Genomic DNA, 18916 nt, shown 5'->3' on the forward strand with positions numbered 1-18916 from the left:
AAATAATTCAGAAACTTCGTGGATATCTTAGTCAATCCATTGAACTTGAAAAAAAAAAAACTTAAGGAGGCCTGTACCACTAAAAGTGGAGTACAAGGAATTCCATTAAAATAACCTCAGGCCACCCAGTAGAGTTGACCTTTTCCATCTTCTATGCAAGAACAAAATTTAAAAAAATTAAATTAAATTAACATTTGAAAATGGTTGCATGTTAGAAGCAAATTGTTGTACGTAACTTTTAATAAGATTTTATTGATGCTTTAAGAAGGAAGGAATAATATTTCATAAACTATAACAGTAGAGTTATCTCTCTCTTAAGCATCCCTTCTTACTTTAATGATCATATTACTTTACTTATATATAAATTAAATTTAAAAACTTTGAAAAGTTCGTATAGTTTTATTTTGTTTCATAGAAAAGTTTGTCTAAACATATTCCAAATTAATTTAAGACAAATAGCACCTATATCAGGGAAATTAGTCCCTCTTCACATCTATAAAAAGCCTTGCTCCTTGCTGCCACATTTCAACAAAGTGTATCTGTGAGCAACACTAAACAACCACACTGTGACCAAATGACATCTTCATTCTTTCCCATATTATTTTTCTCTTTTGGTCTTCTCTTCTCTGCACCTTTTGGAGCCGAAGCATGGTTGAAGCCCAAAATACCCATCTCTTCTCTCATCACAAAAACATTTTTTGACTCCTTTTTCCTACACAAAGATGACACTGCATGCCCTGCGAAAGACTTCTACACCTACGACTCCTTCATTCTTGCATCAAAATCCTTCCCTGCATTTGGTAGCACCGGTTGTTTAGCCACGCGCAAGCGTGAGATTGCAGCGTTTCTCGCTCAGATTTCCCATGAAACCACTGGTGGGTGGGCCACTGCACCCGATGGCCCTTTCGCTTGGGGTTTGTGTTTCAAGGAAGAAATTAGTCCTCAGAGTAATTACTGTGATTCTACCAACACCCAATGGCCATGCTTCCCTGGAAAAAGTTACAAGGGAAGAGGACCCATTCAACTTTCTTGGTATCATTTTGTTTACAACTTTCTTGCTTCATTTATTAATGTTTTCTTGAAGTAGAGTTTGTTAACAAGTAGGGTTATGTGCAGGAACTACAACTATGGACCAGCAGGGAAGGCGTTGGGATTTGACGGGTTGAGGAATCCGGAGATTGTGGCGAACAATTCCGTGATAGCCTTCAAAACTGGTCTCTGGTTTTGGATGACAGAGCAAAAGCCAAAACCCTCTTGCCACGACGTCATGGTTGGGAAATACGTGCCTACGGAAGCTGACATAGCGGCGAATCGAACATGTGGTTATGGTTTGGTCACTAACATAATCAACGGTGCACTTGAATGTGGGATTCCCGGTGATGCAAGAGTCAATGATCGGATTGGGTTTTTCCAGAGATATACAAAGCTCTTCAACGTCGACACTGGACCTAACTTGGATTGTGCATATCAGGAACCCTTCTAATAACTCTTAATTATTTTATCTTTTTCTTTTCCATTGATTTGTTTCTCTTGCAAGAATTTAATAATGTGTTCAAAGAAAGCATCTACCACTACCTCCTTCATGGGATTTTACTAATGCGCTCTATCACAAGTTGACAAACTAAGTTTTATGTTCGTCGCCGGAGGAAATTTTAATATGTACAAGAGGGAGAGAGAGTACAAAAAATAAATATCAATAATGAAGTAACAAAACAAAGAAACTGTGATAAAATAAGGAATTGGAAGTGAAGATGTCATTTTCTTAATTTATTTTGCCACCTTATGTCTTAAATTGATTATTTGAACTTATGTGTATTTTTTTTTTATTTTACTTTTATTATCCTATAGTTTTTAATTTACAAATTTTATGTACATCTAGTCTTCTCATTTTAAAATTTCTGGGTGAGTGAGTGGGTTGTGCCCGTATAGATTCTCATAATATTAATAAGTGACTTTCATGACTTATCTCCTAACTAAAATAATTAGTAAATAGAAGAATTCCTGACTTTTATATAAAGACACCACCATTGAGGAATTGGCCATTCTGAAAGGATGTTTAGAAGTCAATTATTATCGTCCATTATCAGCTTATTACTCTTCTATTATGATTAACTAAATCAGGTTAGTTAATATACAAATGAAACAATAAGATTGTTGTAATTAAAGCATTTTATAAGTTATTATTGAATTTCATTAACCATATCTAGTTTTATTTTAAAGCTTTTCGCTCAAATCAAAGAAGACGATTGTCTCATGGTCTGGGAAAAGGAAAAGGAGTCACGTGCTTGCTAAATAACATTGTTTTATATGCTTGATGGTTTTACACTTTTTGAATAAAAAATTGTTCCTTTTAAATTTTATTTTAAAAATTATAAGGTAGTATTTAGTTATACCTTTATTTTCTTTTTACTATATATTCAAAATCTTTTTAATATCAAATGAGAAGGGAAAAATGGAAAAATATATAATAGGTAGCTGGTAGGAATAAATTGATTTCTATTGATTTGCTGATTGATTATTTCTCATGTCTTAATGAGATTTAAATATTTTTATTAATTTTTTAATTTGTCTTTTTTTGAGTTTCATTTTATATCTATAAATATATTTTATTATTAGCAATAATACACGTAGAAATTAGTCTTAATTCTTTCTTATGTTTTCTTCTTCATCTTTCTTTCTTTTTTATCTTCTTTTTTTTATCGGTTTTATTTTATAATGATAACTTATTTAAAATCATATTATAAGTAAAAAAAAAATGGTAAACAAAAAGCCTTAAATGACTATTATATAGGAAAAGACGGAATATTAAATAGCAAGTAGCCAATGCTAACCTCTTTTGACTTGGTTAAATACACTAGAATCAACATTAGAGCATCTCCATAAATCTTAAATTGTTAGGATATCAAATATAACATTTATATGGAATAGGCCAAATTTGTGTGTGTTCCCTTTTCCAATTTTTGATTAATAAATTGACATACCTTACATGACTTTTATTGCTCAACTATCTAAAGAATTGACATGTTACGCATTGAATTGGTATCCTACTATTTCAATCAATTCTTCTATCTATTTATATGTTTGGAATACGAACTTAGGTAATACGCACATAAATGTGATTTGAAATAAATGTGATTTGAAAGTTAGGTCTTCAAAATTGAGGCGCATGCAGTGTATTTAAGGGAATAAAGGAAATTTTTCCTACCCTTGATAATAGTAAGTGTTCAATGCATTTGTAATCTCAAATTACTTGTACTGCTTTGCCCGCAATGTAACATTACTCTATTTGCAGGCAAAAACCAGAAAGACTCTGTCGTAGAGCATAGTTTCATTTACCCATCATATTAATAATATTTATTATTTTTCTTTCATTTGGCGTCTGTCTTGAAAGAAAATAAAGAAAATTGAGGGAAAATGAAGTAGGTAAAGGGAAAATGGTAATGGTGAATTAGAAGTTGAGTTGTAGAAAGGAAACAAAAGTACTAGTCCAGAAGGGATTGGAATGTACAACACTATTCTTTTCCATTATCTTCCAAGAAAGAGCAGAGTGAGCTATGCATATACATCTATCTGTGCATGCTTAGCTAAGTAAAGTAAGATTTTCTAAAGTTTTTCTGATCAGCCACCACAGTAGAGTCTCACTCTTGAGGACAAAATTGGAATCTCCGCTGGTGTCTGCACATTTAACACCCAAATGTGTCTACCCTTGTTATCTTCAATCTCTTCACTGTGGATAAGAACATCCTACACCATCGAAACAACAAGCACATCAATACACAGAATGGAACACATAATGATTTCTCAGAGACAATAAGGAATCAATCAACTTACTCCCAAGGAACATCTCCAACCATCACCAAATCCCCTTCTTCATCTTCGTATGTTAGTACATGGCATCTCTCAGGTTGCACTCCATTCATCTCTGTTCCCCTGTTAACAATATTCCACTGTTATTTCATACACTCTTTTCAACACATTCTTGTAAACTAAGAATTAAAGAGGGACATTTTCATAACAGATTATGAACTAAAAATAAAAGAAATTGAATTGATAAAGGGCAGCAGACTCACAAAGAATGGTAGTGTCGAACATGTGTTCAAGAGTCCTCACTAACTCATAATAGCCTCCATGAGCAAGTATATTGAGTTTCCTTCCTATTGGAATGCCTTCCATGTAGACCTTCACAAAGAAGCTGCTATGGTCGTTGCAATCATTCACTTCAGCACCTTGTGAAATGTTCACCAGAGGGTGCTGTGGTTGTCGCCAATGCCCCCTACATCATCAAATCAACAACACACATGATATAATCAGTCTTCAACTGATGAAAGTTTCGTGATAAGTAGTAGCGTAACACAAACCTTGAAAGAGAAGAGCCACCACGATGAGCGGCGGAAATGCTGAGTCCAAGGCTGAGATCGGTGGGAAGCTCTTGTGTGAGAGATGATGCAGTGGAAATGAGAAGGTGGTGGTGGTTGCTGCTGCTGCTGATGGAGGAGGAAGAAGAACTAGAGTGCTTTCCCATTGTGGTATTGAGGAAGTAGCAAAAGGGTGATGATGATGACTCACCAAGCCGCCACCTTAAGGGCTTAAATAAACGAAGAAAGAGATGATGGTCCTATTCGTAGAATCAAGACTTCCTCTGCAGCAGAGCCACTTCGCACCCCACTTTTTCTTTTTTCTATGTAATTGCTTGCTAGACCTCAAATGTTGTCGTGGTAGCCGACAGCTACACGTGTCAATAACAAAACTCCAACTTGGCATCTTCCACTCACTGACGTGTGTTTATTCCATTCAATTTTTCACTGTATAATTTGTTTCAACCCTCCTCATAACCTCAATTAGTAGTACAATACAAACTTTTACAGAGAGATATTGATGTTCTTAACAATTTAAAAGTATTAATGAGAAGGTTAAAAATAAAATTAATGATTTAAATTAGTGTTGTGGAAGGGAGGGAATGAAGGAAGATGGGGTGTGGTGCAGAGAATTGAATTGATGGGGTGGACAAGAGAACATCGATATCTGAAACCTTGTACATACATGTAATATCCAATAATCAATGTTCAATGGATATAATCATCGTGTTGCGCATGAGTGACCTTGATTGGAGAGACAAAATATATAAAGGCATTGGAAGTGGTGATGCTACATAAACTGCTGTGTGTTCAGAAACATATTGATGTAGGTTCCTTGAAAGGTTCTGTGAACAGCAGAAAAATCATCAACCACACCACAACATACTTATGAAGAGAAGTTGTGCGCATTTATTACCCCTAACTTACTACCAGACAACCTTCCTCTCTTTTCCTTTTCAACCATTCAACTACACAACAAACAACCTTACTGATACTATCATTTTCTTTCATGCAAAAAACTTGTACCATCTTTCTAATAATTCAACATATTTAACCTTTCTCTCTCCTTCAAACCTATTATTTATGCGATAACAATTATTTACACCAATATTATAATAATTAACTGTTAACTTCCCCACTCTATAGTGTATATCTCTTTTCTAAATTTCCATAACTCTTTAAATTATCCATTCTACTAATTATTTTATATTATAATATTTGTTTTAATTCACAATATTTTATAGCCAGTAAACAATGTACAAGATGAAATTAAAGAGGTAAATTCTTTATGAAAATTGAAAAAATATATATATTGACATAATTATTTAATAATTATATAAGAGTGATATGATGGGTACTTATAATTTAATCATACTATTGAACGTAATACAAAATACTCTTTCTGTCTAATAGTTTTAGTTTTAAAAAAATATTTAAATTGAATAATGCTTTCAGCTTGTAATAAAATATTATTTATTTTATTCTTAATTTTCTTTCTAATAAATTTTAATTTGCAGTAGATAAATACAACATTTTATTACAACGGTAAACTTTTTTTGGTGCAATTATTTCAATAAATAATAAATTCTGATGTTATTAGCTAAATTAATCAACTTATGTTATAATTTATAAAATATACAGAATAGACATATACATTTATAGTAAGTACCTTTGAATTTGAAAGTATCTATTAATCAATGTAAACATAAATATCAATTAAAAATATGTTAAAAATAATGTTAATTTATAAAAAGACTAATCTGATTTTTTTTTTTTTAATTTTTCCAGAATGAGCTTATAAAGAAACTCATCCAAGCTAGATATAAATAAAATTGCTTTTCTTCTCTCATACTTTTATGTCTAATCAAATTTATTAAGGTCATTCATCTTCACATCATACATCTCCATTTCATTCTTCCAAATTAAAAATAATCTTTATACAAACATACTCTTCTCTCACGTACATGTATCAATCTAACAAATCTCATTCCTTAATGATTTATTTTGATTAGTTTTATTTTTTTATTTTCTTAACTAATACAAGACATGATATATAAAATAGTAAAGTAGTCTTTTATCTCTGAAAATTTTCAAAAGCAAAATATAGAAGCATTTGCTTCTATACTTAAATTTATGTTCTAGTATTATGTCAGTCTAAATGAACTAGACCCAGAGCTGTTAAGAAACACTTTCGATTTGAACTTTGCCAATAAAAAAATAATAATTTAATAATGGTTACAAACACTTAAAATTGGTGTTCTAAGCAAGGTTTATATTCAGAAATGAAACTTTTGTTTTTGTTTCTTTGTTGATATTTATTGTGTTCTTAAGACAATGTATCTGTGGCAGGATTCTGAAATGGTAGACATGAGTATAAAATGAAGGAAGGAAGCAATGAAGAGGGGAGGGAGCACAGTGACATTGGGGAAAAAAGATGTTATCAATGGGAGGGAGCAAACCCTAACAAAAAAGAATCAGAATTGTGGAACATTGTGACAAGTGTGAATCTCCTAATCACTTTTTAAAACCTTCAAATCATAATGCGCGCTCCGGTCTCGGGGACACAAAATCAACTTATTTTTCTTTTGTTTAACCCATTCCACACAAAACAACCAAACCACCTACTGTATCATATTATTCTTCGTTTCTTCTCCGTTCAACACCTCACCCCCACGTGTCCAACGTAGTTTTCTCTTTTCCCTCTCACATGTTCCTTCATAGTTTTTCATGTTTCTTCATAGACATAAAGAGGGAACAGCAATTAAGAACCAAAAGTTAAAGAGGGAACAACGCCTTGTATGCTTGGATCTAAAGAAACGGCCAATGCTAGCTAATAAATATTCAAACAACAGAAAAAATGTATTATTCAGAATCTTTAATACATTAATAGGTTTAACACAAGTAAAAGGAATGAGGAGGAAAAGGTAAAATGTCCCCCGCCACCCCAACCATAACTCTTAAGGTTGCTTTCATTAGCCATCAATTTGTTATTTGGTCTCCAACACTGTATTTGCTTTCCACCTTAGAAAAACAAAAAAGCAGAGTGTAACCTACATTCCCCTTTTCTTCAATAGCCTTAGTAAATGTCTTACTATACTATCCACCACATCGTCAAGTTCTTCTTCTATTATACCACTCTTTTTTTTTTTAATCACCCTTTAATCTATACAAATTGAATTCTGTATAAGGATCGATGCATATTTTTAGATTATATTTTTGACATTTTAATTACTTTTTGTCAGGTCATATGTTTGACATTTTTTTTTTTAATTCTTAACAATTTGATTGAAATAATTTGTCGGACAAAGTTTCCAAAATTCAATGATTTTGAACTCTTAATTTTGTAGTTTTTTTATGTTTATAATCATTTAATAGTAACGGGGCACTTATATGCTATTTTGCATTTTCTTTGTGTAGTAAAAAGTTTAATATTTGTTACTTTGGCATAGAATTCATGTGTCCACCTTTCCTGTCTTTCCATCCTGAAGGAAGTGTACTATGAAATGAAAAAGAAATTGATGCAGTTATAGTAAATCGTTATATCTGTCCATATTCTGATGTTGATGTATGATTACTGATTTTACTTCTTCAATCTTCAAATGAGTGAGAAAGATTTTTTTCTTTCGAATCATTTATATTTTATAGGAGATACACAATAGTTTCATGCTTAGATAAAACGCTATGAAGAAAATTAACGAAAAATATTATATATAATTGGATTTTTTTTCTTTTTCTTTAATTTCTAAAATATTTTTATTTTTTATTCTTAATAAATTTGTGAACCTTTTTTATTTGACTTCACAAAACTATGTGAAACCCTATTTTAGAAAATATATAAAAGAAAATTCTTAAAACAATTTAATAAGGATCAATTAAAAGGTCAAAAATTAGATGAAAAATCAGAAAACAAAAACTACTTTCACGGACAAACACTTTATTAGATGAAAAAAAGTTAAATACATTTTAGAAACCAAAATCATATTTAAGTTTATATTTTTTTATATTTGTTAAAATCATATAAATGTATTAGTTGACTAGGTTTGTCACTAAACTGCATAATTTGGAAGAATTCATCAATTTATTTTTTAATCACATGTTTCATTCTTTATTTCAATGATAAAAAATAGGTCAATTTATGTTATGATTTATTATAAAATATCAAACGTTAAAAAAAGTGTGATATCTTTTTGTAAATAATATTTTTAATGTAAATACATTATAGACGTTTAGATTATTAATCGATGTAAAAAGAAAAAAAATATTAGACGTAAAAGAAAAATATTTTTTTGTAATAGTGTTCGTATAATCAAAGTTTTTGGAATGTATTAATTTATGAAAAAAATTATTCCCTTAATTTATTATAAAATGATTAATAAAATAAAACTATTTGGTTTCTATATAAGTAGATATGTTTTTTAGTGGAAGAATTTTTATTTAATTTTTTTATTATTATTAAATGTAACCACTTAATTTTTAGTTGTTAGAATTAAAATATAAGTTATAGTGTTATTAAATAAAACTAATTTAACACTTTTATAAGTCACAATGAATTAGTTATTAGTTTATTATATAGATGAATAGAAAAAAAATTACATTTTAGTGTAGAGTCTTATTTATATCTCAATTTTTTTATTGAAAAAAATAGTATTTTAAATATTAAAAATTTATTTTAAATACTTATAACATTCCGATTATATAAATTAATGAAAACCTGGCATGTGTAACAAATGTAACATATATATATTTATATGAAACTCAAAACTACTTGAAAGTTGTGGTACCTTCGTTTGATAGGATAACTTTCCTCCAAACACCTTTATATTACCCATGTAGTGTTTGGGGGTTGGTTTGAATCGAGACTTCATATTTTGGGCTTAATGTCTTCAACAAAGATGACCCATTAAGTGGATTGTGTCGTTTGTCTAGTCCGGAATAAGAAAAAAAACACACACACACACACACATATATATATATATATATATATATATATATATATATATATATATATTATGGATTGAAACACAAACTTTAGATGATGGTATTATTTCGTGATGTTAAATTATTCCATTTCACACCTAATAAATTTTTACACTTACTTTACATTTATTATTTTAGTTTTCAATCTCTTTTTCATTACAAATATAAATTTTCAACAACTAAATCATCCTTGAAAATAATTTGTAAAGTGAGGCATTTGATATGAAAAAACATTTTCTAATCGATTAATTGAGAATACTATTAAGAAGTGAGCTTAGTTAAATCTAATTTATATTAATAAATGATTTAATATGACTAAGTGATAAATAACATGATAGGTCTAACGTTAAAATAAACTGTGATACTATATTAGAAAGTAAATTTAAATTTAACATATCTCTATATAAAAGTAACTAATAAGATAAAGATGATTTTATTTATTTACTATAAATTGATTATTTATCTAAAGTATGTGAGATATCCAGTAAATAAAATTGACAAAGTAATTAATAGCTTACTAGTCTCACTCAATAAACATATTATCAAAAGTAGAAGTCATTCTGCATTTTTTGTGAAGTTAATATACTTAAAGTCCCTTAGAACATTTGATGAGAGATGAGGAATGTATAATTTGAGATATGATGGGAAGGGAAACTTCCAGAAACATTTAACACCATAAAGTTGAAAAGTGTAGAATGTGTGAAAAATAACACATTCTTGGGTTTGATTATTGGAACAATATGTATCTCATCAAACTGGTGGTGGGGCAACCAATTATGGAATCCTATCTCAACTTTGATAACTACTTCATCAAACCTAGATACTGGTTTAGAATAATATAGATTCTAACACAAAGAAAAGATGATTTTTTTTTATTAAATATCTTCCTCCTACTCCATACTAATGGACCCCAAAGTGAAGAAGAAAAAGAATGATAGAAGTTTCTTCCACCTTAAACTAACTCTTTTACATTCTCCACTTCTACTTATAGAAACCTAACCAATTAACAGATTTAGTACCAATATTTGCTTTCTATTGAGGTTGTCCCATCCCACTTGATTCCCTCTACCTCTCTTTCTATATCTAAACTAAACATTATTACTAATTGGGTAAGGAGTCAAATTTTTTATCTCTTGTGGTGAACAAAACCATTTATCATCTTCACCACTCAGCTGCTTGGAACAACTTTGGACCACCATATTCTTTCAAATATGGTATTTCATCATTATATATAGTATTTTCATGATGGAAGCTTCTTTGGTTCGATTTTGTTGATCAGACCGAGTTAAACGTTTTGGCATCTTATGTTAAATTTCACGTAATTTTATTTAAATAAACATGTGAAGTCTACGACCATAGACAATTTTATAATATATAAATAAATATAAATTTTGTTTTACAAGTTAATTTTATAGAGTTGAATTATGTGTAAAGTCGTCTACTTTTTAATATAAGATTATAATCATGAATTAGAGTATATATTAGCAAATTTATGTTTGTTTGATTTATTGTTTTATCTATGATCAAACAATCTATTAATGTCTAATTTCATTATATTCCAATATGAAAAATGTGTATTAAAAATATCACATTGATTATAGATAAAATAATTTTAAATATATAATTGAGTATAAACTTTATCTTATAAATTAGTTTTATGATAAATATCCGTTTGAGGATGGTTGTCAAAGAGTGATTTGATAACCATATCCAACAAACGTATGTTTTATGAAATATTAAGGTCATTCTACTATAAAGATTGTGGACCGGTAAAAATGACAAGAACCATATTAAGTTTATGCTTAATTGTCATTTTATTTATATATTTCTTTAGCTGCATTGAAATATAAGAGGATGTACAGAAATAAATAAAGAATGTGAATAGGTGTTGATGGTCACATAAAGAAATTATGGGCTTGCTTGAATGTTAGTTGACAAGGGTATCATTGGGCCCAAAAATTTAGAAACAACAGAAACAGATTTGAAGTTTAGCCTCACTGGGTTGGATAAATGCTACAGAATAATCACAAAGATAATCAACACCCACCGATAATATTTCCAGGCTCATATCAACAGAGTAGGTCACCAAAATCTAAGAAAAAGGTCTGTTGGATTTTGTTTACCATAAAGTACATTAAATAATGCACCTCAGATTTTCTATTTATCTTTTTGATGAAAAAGTATTAATAGAGAGAAGTGTTAAGAAAAATTAACGATTCAATCGTAAAGCTAAATCATATGTAAACACAATTGTGTTGTGTCTTCGTATTTTTAATATTATTTTATCTTATTTTTATATATTTATTTGATCAAAATACATGTATATATTTTTTTTATATTTTATGTATAATTTATAATTTAAATAAAAACAACCAAGCTGTACAAGTTAAATATATTTGCATAAATGTAATTACATCGTATGCTTGTCTTCCTTAATAATTGTGCATAACAAAATAATGATTTAAAATTTTTAAGATATAATTAAGAGTCCTATGAAGTAGGTAGAAGTTGATTATGGATAAAAGAATACGAATTTTTTAATGTATTTATTGTTTATCCAATAACCGTTGTTATATAGTGATAGAAGATTTTAAAATATGAGATGGACAAAATAAATAATTTATTATTTTAATCTAAAATATTAGAATTATTTTATCATAAATATTAATAATGATTTTATGACAAACGAAAAAAGATGATATACAATTGTCCACAATCAATATTATATTCAGTACTTTTTTTTCAAAATGCCATAACCCTAAAATTTCTAAACAAATGTGATTTCAAAATTTGTAGAATAGTTGCTCACATTTATATGAAAAATGAGCCGGTGTCGATTTCAATTTCCAATATGTTACCACCATTGCCCCAAGAAAAAAAAAAGTGCGACTATTAATTTTGCCATTAGCAGTTTTGAGAAGGGCAGGATTTTAATTTCAAAAATCAATAATGACTTAGCAGTAATGTTGTTTATAACTTATTAGTAAGGTTACTTGAAAAATAAAAATAAAAATATATATTAGTTAATGCTAATTAAAAAGAAACCAATCATGTAGGAGTAAGAAATTTTAATGTGTCTGATAAGATTTCCTGAACAAGGACATTTTAATGTTCGAATTAACTTAAAGGAAAGTGAGATAATAAATGGACAACCAATAAACTGAAATTTATAATTGAAATTTCCACATATTTATATTTTCTCTTATTCTATGTACATTCTTACCTTAGCAACTACTTCATTATTTCCATTATTTTTCTATTTGTCGCTTAATAACATTATGTGTTCGGTTTTCTATAAAAATATCAGTTCTAAATGTAACTGCTAAAATGTAAGAAATAATATCAAACTAAAGCAATTAATTAATTATATACATTAAACGTAGGCTTGGGATTTAGACTGTTTGCACTGTTTACATGTTTACCCTTTTTTTTTTCATTTCTTTGATTTGATTCTAACTTTTTTTTAATTAGATATTGTTATGTATGTGTAAAACTTAATCAAATTATATTTTTATAAATGTTTATAAAATAGAAATTTAATCAACACAACTATTAAAATTTACACTGTTATAATTTAGGTAATGCATACAAATTTTTAACACAATTTCGAAATTGTTTAGAAGTTTATCATATCACTTATTTCAACGGATAATACGATATTTTAAAGATTTTAATTTTCATTAATAAATAGCATGGTTATAAAAATTTAAATTATATGAAATTTGATAGTAGCATTAAGTATAACAAATTTCAAAATGCTTAATTAATTAAATTTAAACTGTATAAAAAAAGTTATGAGTGTATACTTTAACTAAGTTTTACATTTACAAACAAATCCTGACTTTACATTGCACTGTATATAACCAAAAATATCTTCAAAAAATATAACGTGAAACCATCTTGGACAGGACTAATAAAGATTTAACATTTTCGCTAGAACTAATAACGATCAAGCATAATAGAGCAAGAGCAAGTAAGATTAAAGAAACTTTAAAAAGTTTAAAACAAGTAATCACTTGAACAACCTAAGCCCAACTAGGTAAAAATCTACACAACTATTATAAATAGTACAGTTCACAAAATAAATATTACATATCCTTTACAACATTTATTATTATTATTATTATCATTATCTAATACACATATAAGACTTGAGGATTATATTGTTTTTTGTAGATATACCCTCATTTGAGAGTGGTAATGTCTCTTATATGAGGTATTTGATAATCCTAAACTTCAAGTGGTACAAATTTGAAGACAGATTCTCTTCAAGAATAAAGGTATGATAGATGACTATCTTTTAAACATATATAAGAACACTTGAGAAAGAATATTTGTAATTCAAAGGATATTTGACAAAGTCGAAGATCAAAACATATCTTCTTGAAACTTCTAATGTGTCATGAAGAGGGAAACTTAAAGAACATGAAGATCATGAACACATTTGAAAAATAATTTTTAGAAAAATTAATTTATGTTTCTACGTTTTTGGGCTTTGAGCTTTCTTCTAGAAACTAGTTTATGTTTTTATGTTTTTGGATTTTTTTTGCTTTCTTTTAGAGTTTTTAGGTTTTCTTTAACTTATGTGGCTATATATAGAGGTACTAAAAACTAATGTAGACACTCTCAATCATAAGTCATATATTGAATTTTATTTCATTAAGAAGATGATTATATTTGTTCTTGGTTTAGGCCTCAGATTCTTATCAAAGATTAATATTTTTGTGATGAATATTCACTTAACTTATCAATTTGGTAGATTGTGGCGTCCTCCATCCCTGTCTTATTCCACGTTCTTCTTTGATTTTTTTTTTGTCTCTGGAAGATTCAAATTCAGAAACAATTGTACTTTTTTCTGAATAAGATTGTATTCAACTCTTTAAAGTAGCTCCCTCGTACCCTACCAGTTGGGTAAATATTCGTCTTGTACTCATATCCATATCCCTGTAGATACTTGCATATTTTTTTTTAATATTCACAGATATTCACGGGTACTTTTAGATATTTATAAAAGAAAATTTTAAAATTTAACAATATATTTAAACCATAAATTCAAACAAAATGCAATGCATAACATTCATAAATTTCAAACAAAGTGCAAATAACCCATTTGAATAATGTCGAATGACAATTTGCAAAGAAATTGAGATTTTCTAAAACCAATTGACAAAAAATAACTCATTCAAGATTGATATGTTAATGTTTTAGTCATTTATTTATTATTTAAATTAGATAGCGAGTATGAGTATTCACGGATATGAATATTATAATATCTGTATCCGTTATGTTAATATGTGAGTATAAAAAATACTCGTATTTGTTACCTGTGGATATCTATCTACAATATTCACTTTTTACTCGTTAAAATCTATAAATATTCACAAGTACAGGATTTTTTTTTTTTTTTTACATCGAGACTATATAAGAGAAGAATATCTTTCGAAATATCCTATATATACACGACATAATATATCCATAAGCAAAAGTTACATGATGTAATAAAGATTAAGCGTGACAAATATTTTATAACTTTTTTTTTTGTCAAAAATGAGTTTAATTTAAACTAAATAAAGTTCCCTGACAAAAATTGGACAGCCGCAGACAATGATAGAAATAATGGTCGTTATATGAGATTTTATATATTAAATTCTTGAATTTAGTTCATTAGGGAGGCCATGTTGCAATCATGGGTAAGTGAAATTATAAATTAATGAAAAGTGGAAACCAGAGTGATGTTTACACAGTATTTATCGAATACATTAAAATTTGATTTTATATTTTGATTGTGTTGAAGGTGAGCAATAATTTGAAGAAAAAAATGGAGAAGCGTGGCGTGGAAATATGATATGTCCGAGGACATGTGTGCTGTGTTATCCTCACGTCCGTAGAGTGTTGTGTCGGGAACTGTGGGGTTGTGTGGTGTGGTGGCTAAATTTTGTGAGTGTATCTTAAAATTCCAAGTATTAATATTGATGAAGGCGAAAAGTACCGACAAGAGTACACGGTGGCACGTGAATGTAATGTGAGTTTCACGTGAAAGTGGGAGACCCACTCGCAGATTTTCTCTACCTAAGATCGAAAGATGAGACATGATACATGAGGGAGGGTGTGCCTGTGTGTGTGTGTGAACCCACTGGTCCCTCCACTTTCTTCCTCATGGTGGAGACTCCTCCAACCATCCCTACACACCCCACCACAACCTTAGATTCCTTTTCTTCTTATTATCATCTACAATCTCTCTCCTTTTTTTTTTCACTGAATCAAATCCACACCTCTGCATCTTATCCTTAATACTCTTTCATCTTTTTGCTTCATTATCAACTAATATATAATAATTATAACCTTAAACATTCTTTAACCTCTTCAGTAAAATCTTCAAATATCCTCATCTATCACTGCAGTAGAAAGAAAAGGAGACAAGAAGCAAAAAGCAAAAAAAAGGAACATCTGGTTTCATCGGTCAAGAATATATTCAAGATAACTTGTCTGTGCATGCGTGATTCAGTTTGTTTGAAAAAGAAACAAAACAAATAATATGAAGAGAGAAATAATGTATGTTTATTTAAATATCTGGTTTTGATTTGGGAACATGGTGTGTCTTTTTCAGGGAGAAATACAAACAAGTAATTTGTTTGATATATCGCATATCATTACCGAAATTGTGGAATAAAAATGTGGAGAGTTAGGAAAGGAGGATATGATGCTGGTCCACTTCGCTTGTTTGATACCTAACCAGTTTCGTAAGATGACAAAACAGAACTGCATGAAATCTGTGGTCACCTGTGAGAGAATCCACCCATTTTTTTATTTTTATTTCGCTGAGTACTAGGAATTAAATTGGGAAATGACTTCTATGCCATTCCAATGAATACCACATTCAGTAGTACGTACTATTTATTACCAATTCCTCTCAGTAGAGCCATACATTCATTCATTCATTCATTCCCTCACACCCCAACATTTTGCACCCTACAACAAACCACTGCAATCCTTCACAATCTCAATTGTTTAGCCTCGTTATTTTCATTCAATCGAATGATTCAGGAGATGCCTGACTCCACTCGCTCGGCTATGACAAGAACCTCCTACTCCATGTAAGTCTTAATTAATTAATCTGATATGGCTCCTATCTCTTCCTCGATCGTTTAGTTTTAATGAAAGTGAGTGATTTTGTTTCAGTTATGACAATGATTTCCTTGAGCTGGTGTGGGAAAATGGCGAGGTTGTTGTACGAGGAGGTTCATCAAATAGATCACGAAAGACTAACGAGGAAAGAGTATACCAAGATGTCAGCATAAAAAGAACAAGATTGAACCCTTTATACTCACTTGAAGATCACTTTTCCCCTCTAAAGGAATCTGACATGAGCTCTTCGTATCAAAGCAATGCCCAGGATTCGTGTCATTCCACCCAAAACAAGAACTCCTGCAAGCTCAACGAGGAATTTGAAAACTTATTAAGACCAGCAAAGGACTCTAAGACCGTTGCCCCAGGACACGGTCTCTTACAATCTCCTCTCAAGAAACAAAGAACAGATTCAACCCAGACACCACCACCACCAAACACACGGAACATGGGGTTTGATCAAAGAACAGCTAAAGTGAACTTCTCCAATTTTTCAATACCTGCAGTGTTTCTCAAACCCAGTACTTGTCATGGAAGCAGTACAACTCAGCAGACAAAAAATCATTCATCTCCAGCGAGAGTGGAGGGGGTTGAAGCGCGTAAGGTTGAGAAATCAACTAAGGAATCACAAGGGTTTCGAAAGCAAACATCCTTAACCGTTGAAAGAAGTGCAAAACCACCCCCACCCCTTGATGAGCACTCTGAAGCTATTGCTCTTGAAATTCACAGACACCAAGGTCAACTACGTTATGACCAAACCTCAGGCGCAGAAGCACTTAGAGCCAAGGAAAAAGCTTATAACAATAGTAACACTCTCTGTAAAGAACCGTTCCTAGCTTCTTCTGTGTGCTCTCTTGGAGCCTCCAACGACCCAAACGTTGGTATCAGGAAAAATGAGGACACCGACGACTCAACATATTTAAGTGATGTAAGTGGAACCCTAGGCTATGCTTTTACCTTCTTTAGCCCTTCGTGTTAGTTACCATCGATCTCATGGGACATGGATGAATATTTGTTTGATGCAGAATGACGAAGAGCCTGAAAATATGGTAAAGCAAGATAGGGAGGGTAACAGAGTCAAGAGAAGCAGAAACGCTGAGGTTCATAACTTATCTGAAAAGGTGAGGAAAACGTTTAGAACATGGTAAAGTAGATCCCATGAAATACAATAATATATATATTCAGAAAAAAATAACAGATCAAGAGCTTGTATATCTAAAAATTAATTCCATGTATCTGACACCTGTGGATATTTTTGCAGAAGCGTAGAGAAAAAATCAACAAGAAGATGCGTACATTGAAAGAGCTCATACCCAATTGCAATAAGGTACGTCTGTCTGAGTGAGTACGAGTGCATTACATCAAGAAATTACAGTACATAGTTCATAATCATTAATTTCTATATGATGTATAGATCTACCATTAAGTATTTTTTATAAATTAAGAAATCTAACTACATATATAACAGATAATTATACTGGGATATGATAGAGACAAGGTGATCTCAGACTAAACAATTAATAATATAGGTTTTAACTTTCTCATAAAGTGTGCTAAGCTTTATAAGCAAGAACTTCTGGACCTTGTTTTCTCTAACTTTTGTCTTGTAAATCTCTGTAGGTAGACAAAGCATCAATGCTTGACGATGCCATAGACTATCTGAAGACTCTAAAGCTTCAGTTACAGGTATGTTGTAGAAATGGTGTTATATGGGAGACTTGGACTTGATTTACAGATATAAGAATTTGAAGGAAAGTCTAAAGCTATGTGAAATGATGCAGATAATGTCAATGGGAAGTGGATTATGGCCACTTATGATGCTACCTGCTGCGGCAGCGTCTCACATGAACGGAACACATTTACCACAGTTGGTGGGAGCTGGAATGGGATTCCGGCCACCGCAGCTTCCGGTTCCACCACTTTCTGCTATCACAGACACCAGACTTCATCACATGTATGGTTTCCCCAACCAAATACCAACGATGGCAATGCCTCACGCACCTTTCTTCCCCATCATCGGAAATTCTCCCACACAACCACCACACTTGGCTGCCACCACCGCACCTAAATCTCTTCAGGTCTCACTCCCCACCAACGTGGACCCTCTGGAAAATGCAGCAAATCAAGTGCAGAATCCAGTGTCCTGTCATCCCCACGCCATCAGTACTCCTTTCATTTTTCCACAAAAGTAGAGGTAAATGTACAGAGAGAGTGATGAAATTAAGAAATTAGATTAGAGAAGTTGATCGGAGGCTAGTGTACAGTTTCGATTACCGTTTTCAAAAAGACACCGTACATTTTTCTTATCATAGAATATCAGTTGCACAATCTGACATTTCACACTTCCATGCCTGCTTTCACCCTTGTACTTCGTACTATTGCTCCTATGTGTATCTTTGAAAATTATCCATCCATACACTAATAATCCAGAGTGTGATCATTTAGATAGTGATAACAAA

General features: G+C 30.7%; 3 protein-coding genes across 3 annotated transcripts; 2 read left to right on the top strand and 1 right to left on the bottom strand.

The window, feature by feature from the left end:
- Positions 1 to 515: 515 nt before the first annotated feature.
- On the top strand, positions 516 to 1778 carry LOC114177560 (chitinase 10-like). Its single transcript, XM_028062955.1, has 2 exons — positions 516 to 1032; positions 1117 to 1778. The coding sequence occupies exons 1-2, from the start codon at positions 575 to 577 to the stop codon at positions 1481 to 1483; spliced, it is 825 nt and encodes a 274-aa protein (XP_027918756.1). The 5' UTR covers positions 516 to 574; the 3' UTR covers positions 1484 to 1778.
- Positions 1779 to 3403: 1625 nt separating this feature from the next.
- On the bottom strand, positions 3404 to 4691 carry LOC114163272 (auxin-responsive protein IAA20). Its single transcript, XM_028047490.1, has 4 exons — positions 4359 to 4691; positions 4071 to 4273; positions 3832 to 3931; positions 3404 to 3744 (listed from the first exon to the last, which is right to left on the bottom strand). Exons 1-4 carry the CDS (start codon positions 4520 to 4522, stop codon positions 3684 to 3686), a joined length of 528 nt encoding a protein of 175 aa, XP_027903291.1. The 5' UTR covers positions 4523 to 4691; the 3' UTR covers positions 3404 to 3683.
- Positions 4692 to 15911: 11220 nt separating this feature from the next.
- Positions 15912 to 18916, top strand: LOC114181698 (transcription factor PIF3-like). Its single transcript, XM_028068226.1, has 6 exons — positions 15912 to 16426; positions 16512 to 17385; positions 17483 to 17578; positions 17719 to 17784; positions 18078 to 18143; positions 18239 to 18916. The coding sequence occupies exons 1-6, from the start codon at positions 16197 to 16199 to the stop codon at positions 18647 to 18649; spliced, it is 1743 nt and encodes a 580-aa protein (XP_027924027.1). The 5' UTR covers positions 15912 to 16196; the 3' UTR covers positions 18650 to 18916.

Source organism: Vigna unguiculata, chromosome 1 (genome assembly GCF_004118075.2).
Source record: "Vigna unguiculata cultivar IT97K-499-35 chromosome 1, ASM411807v1, whole genome shotgun sequence".
Taxonomy (NCBI): Eukaryota; Viridiplantae; Streptophyta; class Magnoliopsida; order Fabales; family Fabaceae; genus Vigna; species Vigna unguiculata.

What these genes read in the sequence shown, in the direction of transcription:
- LOC114177560 (XM_028062955.1), top strand. Translation starts at nt 575, where the DNA reads ATGACATCTTCATTCTTTCCCATATTATTTTTCTCTTTTGGTCTTCTC. An exon ending in GGACCCATTCAACTTTCTTG is followed by an intron (nt 1,033 to 1,116) that starts GTATCATTTTGT and finishes GGTTATGTGCAG; the next exon opens with GAACTACAACTATGGACCAG.
- LOC114163272 (XM_028047490.1), bottom strand. Translation starts at nt 4,522, where the DNA reads ATGGGAAAGCACTCTAGTTCTTCTTCCTCCTCCATCAGCAGCAGCAGC. An exon ending in GTTCGACACTACCATTCTTT is followed by an intron (nt 3,932 to 4,070) that starts GTGAGTCTGCTG and finishes ATATTGTTAACA; the next exon opens with GGGGAACAGAGATGAATGGA. An exon ending in GTTGGAGATGTTCCTTGGGA is followed by an intron (nt 3,745 to 3,831) that starts GTAAGTTGATTG and finishes TCGATGGTGTAG; the next exon opens with GATGTTCTTATCCACAGTGA.
- LOC114181698 (XM_028068226.1), top strand. Translation starts at nt 16,197, where the DNA reads ATGAATACCACATTCAGTAGTACGTACTATTTATTACCAATTCCTCTC. An exon ending in ACAAGAACCTCCTACTCCAT is followed by an intron (nt 16,427 to 16,511) that starts GTAAGTCTTAAT and finishes ATTTTGTTTCAG; the next exon opens with TTATGACAATGATTTCCTTG. An exon ending in TTCATAACTTATCTGAAAAG is followed by an intron (nt 17,579 to 17,718) that starts GTGAGGAAAACG and finishes ATATTTTTGCAG; the next exon opens with AAGCGTAGAGAAAAAATCAA.